Source organism: Euphorbia lathyris, chromosome 1, assembly GCF_963576675.1.
Source record: "Euphorbia lathyris chromosome 1, ddEupLath1.1, whole genome shotgun sequence".
NCBI lineage: Eukaryota > Viridiplantae > Streptophyta > Magnoliopsida > Malpighiales > Euphorbiaceae > Euphorbia > Euphorbia lathyris.
Window position 1 is genome coordinate 39,308,704 of NC_088910.1, and position 7,650 is coordinate 39,316,353.

At 33.9% G+C, this 7,650-nt stretch overlaps 1 protein-coding gene across 1 annotated transcript; it reads right to left on the minus strand.

Annotated features, from left to right (window-relative positions):
- Positions 1-623: 623 nt before the first annotated feature.
- Positions 624-2,888, minus strand: LOC136231706 (uncharacterized). The gene is made up of 3 exons (XM_066020775.1): positions 2,104-2,888; positions 1,489-1,641; positions 624-1,380 (listed from the first exon to the last, which is right to left on the minus strand). Exons 1-2 carry the CDS (start codon positions 2,671-2,673, stop codon positions 1,567-1,569), a joined length of 645 nt encoding a protein of 214 aa, XP_065876847.1. The 5' UTR covers positions 2,674-2,888; the 3' UTR covers positions 624-1,380; positions 1,489-1,566.
- Positions 2,889-7,650: the final 4,762 nt, after the last annotated feature.

Consider the following 7,650-nt stretch of genomic DNA (forward strand, 5'->3'; position numbering starts at 1 on the left):
TTGCAGATGAAAGCGTAGAATTTAATAGAGAGGGCAAAGGAGGAGATTCAATCAGCTATTTAATTTTTTTTTCTTTATGCTTGGAACTCAATCTCAATGGATTCTAGTTCAATATCTATTTTACATTTGATTCTTCCTCAAAAAAAAAAAAATTCCAAAGAGATGACATATACTAACTTCATGTTGATTTTTGAGGGTTTCTTATAGAGTTAATAAGAAATAATAGGTAATGATAAGTAAGCACTTTGGAGATGGTGGGTAAAATTTTATATTTTGGTTCCGATTTGGAAACAATTAAATTTATGGGAAGTCTTAAGAATTTTGGAAAAGTATCAATTTAGTCTCGACCTACAAAAAAAAACACTATCTAAACCTCAACGTTTGCGAAATGATGCAATTATAACATTGAGTAATGGAAGTTTGAGCTAAATTTGTACAATTTCATAAAGATTGAGACGTCAAGTTCCGTTACATGAACCTTTATTTATTTGTTGAAAAATTTAATTCAATTAGATTGGAAGTGGTTGGATGGAAAGAAATATGCTAAATTTTCAGATTCTTCTAAACTTGATAAGTTGAGTTAAAATGATCAAAATATTCATAACAGAATCAAATGTCTCAGAAATCACTCTTCTTTTTCTTCTTACTGATTCCACTTCTTGTTCTTGGCAGTTCCATCAGCATTTACACCATTAAATTTGTCCAATTTTCTTCTTCTTTTCTGATTCACCCTCCTCCTCTGTAGCATCCTCCACCATATATAGCTTCATCATTCTTTGATTTCTTCTTCTGTTTCCATTTCAACATCTGCAGCTAGCACCCATATACATACATACATACATGATCAATCAAATTAAATTAAACAAAAGCTTTAGCACTTGTTATTTTCCACACCGAGTGCATTTTTTATAGTATATTTAAACAAAAACAACTAGAAATACAAACCAAAGAACAAGACACCATATGGATGCCTCAGCAAAATTGATCAGAGCCATTGTATTTACATGAGCTTTATAATAATCTAAAATGATACCAACAGACAAAAATGAAAACACAAGAGAATCTCTTCAGCCCAATCATCAAAACCCATGAAAAAGCAAGCCAATAGATTACATTAGTTACACCTTTTTTTTTTTTTTTTGTAGAAAATAGATGAAAAATGCAGTTCTAAAATAAAGATTACAGCTAAAAGAACATTCGGTTGCAAACTAGATAATCAAGGACGTGTGGTCGCTTCCATCTAGTTTCACGATTAAGATACTCATCAGCATCAAACAGTCGCCTCTCTCCACTATAGGAACACGGGCTAGGAGAAACATCAACTCCATCCATTTCATACAGCCCAGTGTTCGTATCATCGTCAACCGGATGCTCAGCAGCCTAAAGAGTAAAAAACGTATACAAAATTAAGCTTAAATAGGCAGTATGGCAGGAATCACATAAACAATGCACATTAAATAACTGTCATCACTGCAATTGAAATCCAACCTTCTTCTCTGCATGACTGATGAGTGGCTCTGAAAGGACCACAAATCTTAAATCTAGTTTAGTCAAAACAATTGAAACTTAGCCAAAAACAAATCCAACTGCATGATAGACTAAAAAGAAATCCAACTGCATGATAAACCAAGTGCCAACAACCTGCATGATAAACTAAAGTGTGAGTTCAGGTACCTTGATGTAATTTACTCTTAACTTTTTTCGTATCTTTGGTATGATTTGAAGGGGTTCAAATAAAAGCCCTGTTGTCTGTAAGGTTGTTGTGAGGGAGAATGGTTTAATATTGAAACAGATTGCTACAAATGTGTTGGTCATTATTCCTAAGCATGCTACTGCAGAAAGTTTAGGTGAGTTCAGACCTCAAAGCTTCACCAATAATGCAAGCATTTAGATTCATGTGTCCCCAAACAAAGAAGCTTTAGGACCAATCAATTTAAAAAGAATCATTAAGAAATCACATTTGACATTTGGTACTAAATATAAGATTAAAGGAGTCCCAAAAGCAAAATTTGTAAAAACAAATCCAACTAAGTGCCAACACAATCTGCTCCAATAAGCATTTAATTCAAATGGAAGGAAAGAAATAGGAAGATAGAGTCATACCTCAGGAACCGACATCGAGCACCCTCCAGAGGAACGCCTTCGATCAGCGGACTCAAAGAATTGAAGATCATGGAAGCTAACAACAGGAAACCCTCCAGATCCTCTGATCGTGGTAACAAACCTCCCATCCCTCCTCAACGAAGAACGCCTTCGATCAGCGGACTCAAAGAATTGAAGATCATGGAAGCTAACAACAGGAAACCCTCCAGATCCTCCTCTGATTGTGGTAACAAACCTCCCATCCCTCAACGAAGAACGCCTTCGATCAGCGGACTCAAAGAATTGAAGATCATGGAATCTAACAACAGGAAAACCTGATCCTCCTCTGATTGTGGTAACAAACCTCCAATCGCCTGACAAGTCATCCCGAGGCGCATCTAGAAGACGCCGAGCAGAAGAGGTCAGACTAGAAGAATCAAGCCTCCCTTTGGCATCGCCTGAGAATCCATCCCTGGGCGGATGGGAGAATCTACAGAGACTCCGAGCAGAAGAGGTCCGACTAGTATCAGCGGTGAAGGTTTTACCAATGGGCGTCCGTTTAGTGGTGGACTTGAAGGCTGAAGTGGCCATCCCGAATTGAAATCTGATATGAATTTGATTTACAGAGAAAGAGAGATGATGATCGAGAAGAGTGGAAGACAAGATTGCACAGTTACAGAGAAGATTGAAATCTGATTTAGAGAGGAAAAGAGCTCGCAGGGAGATGATGATCGAGAAGATTGCACCGTTGCAGAGAAGATTGGCGGGCAGATAAAAAGCGCAGGAAATTCGAAAATGGGAGCCGTTCTCACAGTTTCATAACTACTTATTACTAATACGCCTGAATTGCCTGACCGACCCTAAAAATTGCCTTTCACATTTTTTTTTATTTTGATAAAACCCTATAATAAATAAATAATGTGTTAAAGGTAAATTCAAATTTAAATAAACTCTGGTCGAATCACTTAATTGGCCGATTTTAGAGCTCCGACATTTGTCCCTCACTCACTTCCGATCTGAAATTTACCGGAATTAATATCAAAATGGCGATTAAAGTTAGCAGTTATGATCAATTTAATCCAAATCGAACTTCAAGTATTAATTCAATTTTCAAATTGATAAATTAAAACAAATTAATCCAAATACCATTATTATTAATCGCTAAAATGTATAATTTGCTAAAATTTATAAAAGTGCATGAGTTGAAAAACAAAATGCATAAACATCCATCTATTACGGATGAAAGCAACACTCTCTAGTTAAAGATAGAGAGATAGACAAGAACAAAACAATTCTATAAAGAGTGGTTGTTGGTCGGGGTGCGCTAGTACCCTTTGCCTCTATCACTAGATCAAATAACAGTCTCGTCTCATACATGGTCATTCCTTGCCTTTTAGAGGCCCGGGGCGAGATGAAAAATTTAGACCCCTCATATATACATTCTACTTCTTTTTTTTTTAAGTTGGAGGCTAGATGAATTTTTATTATTATTATTACAAGGGATAAGGTGCAAATTTAGTCATAATTATTACAAGAGAACAATTAGCATTCACGCATAAAATAGTGCAATTTTCAGCCTAACGTTTATCCGTTGGTACAGTTTCAAGCTTAATTGACGAAAATGAGGTTTTTTATGTGTAATTTCAAGTTCTATCCCCGCTCCAACCTCCACCGTATCGGTCACTCGATATTGTTTGAAGTTGCACATTTTATGTTAATGAAAAAAACTCATTTTTAATTAACTAGAAAATTGCAATATTTTCTACATGTAAGCTAAATTAGTAGTGTAGTAGTAATAAGGAGTAAATTACACCGATGGTACCTGAACTTTACCCTAATTTTACACTTTGATACCTAGATTACATTTTGTCTCAAAAATATACCCGAAGTAACAATGACCGGACAATTAAGTATATTTTACCGGTTAATGGTCGGTCAATGCGATTTTGACGAGTAAATTACACTGATGGTACCCGAACTTTACCCGAATTCACATTTTGGTACCTAGATTTCATTTTGTCTAAAAAAATACACTTCAAGTAAAGATGACTCAATATTTTAGCATATTTGACTGATCGGTGATTGATCAACCTGAGTTTGACCATTTTAAATTAAAAATTGAGACCAATCATACACTCAATTAACATAAAATTATAATACTGTCATTCAGTTCATAAATGAGAATATTATAATTTTATGTTAATTGAGTGTATGGTGAGTCCCAATGTTTAGTTCATGTTACCCGGTCACTAACCGATCAAATGAACTAAACCTTTCAGTCACCTTTACTTGTGTTATGTTTTTAGGATAAAATAAAATCCAGGTACCGAAGTGTGAATTATGGTAAAGTTCGGGTACCATTAATGTAATTAACTCATGAAACTCGCGTTGACCGGTCATAACCGGTAAAAATGTACTAAATTGTCCGGTCATCATTACTTCAGGTATATTTTTTGAAAAAATGTAATCTAGGTACCAAAGTGTAAACTATGTAAAGTTCAGGTACCATTAGTGTAGTTTACCCTAGTAACAAGTATACTATTGAATTTTTTAAATTGCAAGAAGTAAATACGTATATTATTTTTTAAATTGGATTTATATATTAACACTTAAATTTAAGAAAAAAAAATTGAAATTGGTTAATAATAATGATGAGAAAAAAATTAAATGGTTACTTTTCTTGTTGAATATATAAACCGTCAAATAATGTACCTTTATAAAAAAAATTACAATTGAAGAAATTAAAAGTCGCTAAACTGTCTAGTTGTTTTTTCCGACTGTCGGGATTCTCTTCTGTGGCTTCTTAGCTCTCCGATGTATCTAAAAAAATCACTAAGCCAAAATTTATATATGTTCTATATTTTATAAATTATCTATATATGTAATGACAAAAAAAAAAATTATTTATCTATTAAATTTGGTTCGGTTATTACTTATTGATATTTTTTTCAGTAGCCAAACTGCGATTACCAAACTGAGTAAAAATTAAAACTGAATCGAACCAGAATGTTAAAATAACCGAACCAAATTAAAATTTCAGTTAGGTCATCCATTCAGTAATCAGTTACACGTAATTTTTTTCACTCCTGATTTGGTCAATGTTATAAAACTCGGACAGACCGACCAATTCGACTAGTCAAATTGGAAACTGGCCAAATATCCAACCCGAACCTAATTGATTTTATTAAGTCTCATCAAACCGAACAGATCTGGGTCTAATTGGGACCCAACGGTCCGGTTGAGAAGGTTTTTAATTATTTATTCGGTTTTTTTTAATGAAATCAAACTTTAATCGAAAAACTAAATTGATCAAAAAGAATTTGCATTTAAAAAAATATAAAAGTATAGAGTGGTCCGAGGGATCTCATTTCGGTGCGGTATTCGCATCGTCCACATCGTACAGATGCACATCTAACCCGATGGTGCTTCATGTGAGTGAGTGTTTCCCTTGGTAATTGGTTAAAGACTTGTAAATGCTCTTTACTTATAAACTAGTGAAAATTCTCATTTATTTCCTTTATACGGGGATGCTTAATTTTCTTTTAACCTCTTTAAAACCATTTCAAGCGGTTCACTTTTAGCATCAATTTCTTATAATGAGTATGCTAAGTCACATTGAATTCTTTTTTTATATACTATTTTGAAATATATAATTTATAAAAGTAATTTCAAATTAACTATATATATATACTATTTATTTATTTATTTATTTATTTTATTATGTCATTCAGTCCAATCAATCTGAATCATCCGGTCTGACCAAGTGACCCTTGATCTAACTATAATTCGGATTTCAGGCAAGTACGATGGATACCACCAAAGTCGGGATGGATTGAAGTAAATACTCAAGGGAGCCTGGTTCTACAGGTGCAAGGGGCATATTCCATACTGGGAGGGGTTTTGCATGATGGTGTTTTGTGTTTCCAATCCATGTCAGCTTCGCACATATCGTTGAGATGAGGTCGATTATTTTTGCTATTGAAATGACATGGGAGAAGTAGTGTCACCATCTATTGATTTAGTGGCATTATGCACCCGATTTTTGTCAATCCTTTATTTTTGATGATCTATGTAACGTTGCACACTTACGCTCGCTTTAGTTTCTCTCCTTGTACTATTTTCTTTTATTTTAATATATTTTTGGTTTGTTCGAGGCAACACTAGGGGGTGTCAACATAGTTGAGATGTCTGAATGCTTTCCCAGGCTTCGTCCCAGTCTTTATTCACAAAAAAGAAACACTGTTGTGATTAGAGACTGATAAGAAAATATAGTTGCGATGTAACAGCTGGCCTAACAACTTTCACAATAGTCCAAACTACGTTATTGTACGAGAAAAGCAAATATCTAATCAAACAGGCAAATCTATTGTCTTTATAAAAGGAGGGAGCTAAAGTACAATTGTCAAAATTATAGATTTCTTAACTATTTAAGATTATTCTATTTCTTAATTACTCTTTTCCCAACCTTCTTTGTGAAGCAGTTTACTAATAAATTGGTTTTGTTTAACATTTATTTAACCAATTACTATTTCTCCATCCTTAACTATAAAACTTTCTTTTCGAAAAAGATATGTTAATCTCGCGTCCATGTCGCCCTTTATGCATAACATGTATCGCTTCCTTGGACATAATATTGAATCTCTCGATGATATGGTAAAACTAAACTCAGGAATCTCTGTTAATTGTTGAAATTGCGCGTCATTCTTTTCTATCACAGGGTATGTAGTTTACTCGTGCTGTTAGACAAGAAAATAAAATTGTAGTGCACGGCGGAGCAGTTAAAGCGTCGCAAATAATTGTTGATCTTGTGAACTCTTTGGCTGGTGTTGTCTATGTTGATCTCAATTTTGACCTTGAATTGTTATGGATGGTGCGTAATTACTTGTGTATTTATTAATTTTTGTATAGAGATTATGGTTATTACTTTGATTATAGCGATTTGGTACATTGATATGTATTTAGGCCTCTTTCTAGAATGATGAAATGATGTACTGAACCAATTAAGTAATCAACATTTGGTTTCGAGGATTCTGATTTCTTCGGCATCTACGGCTTCACAATGGGGGCTTATTCACGATCCAAGGTTGAAAAAAATGCTAGGCGTCAGTCGGATGGACAGGACCCTTGAAGATTAATCGGGGATTAGTCGGAGATTAATCGGCGATTAATCGGATTTGTATTTTTATATTTTTATTAAATTATTGTATAAATTCAATTAAAATATATATTATACTATCTAATAAAATTATTTAATATAGAAAAACATGTATATTTGTAACATATATCTTTAAAATTGTGCAAACATCAACATTTCAATAACAATATCACTGAAACAACTTTTTTTTTGGAACAATATCACTGAAACAACTTAAAAGTGAATTATAATAAACCAAAAAAATAATAATTCACAATTGAAAATGTTTTTGTTCATTGTCGTTTAGGCGGTCGAGGCGGCCTAGGCAGAGCCCAAACGGCTGAAAATCGCCCAGGAGTCAATAAAATGCCTAGAGAGACTAATTGTAGAAAATCTGGGCGGATTCTTGATTTCGAGCGCCTTAAAGGGGCCTA

What these genes read in the sequence shown, in the direction of transcription:
- LOC136231706 (XM_066020775.1), bottom strand. Translation starts at nt 2,673, where the DNA reads ATGGCCACTTCAGCCTTCAAGTCCACCACTAAACGGACGCCCATTGGT. An exon ending in GCTCGATGTCGGTTCCTGAG is followed by an intron (nt 1,642 to 2,103) that starts GTATGACTCTAT and finishes TTTATCATGCAG; the next exon opens with GTTGTTGGCACTTGGTTTAT.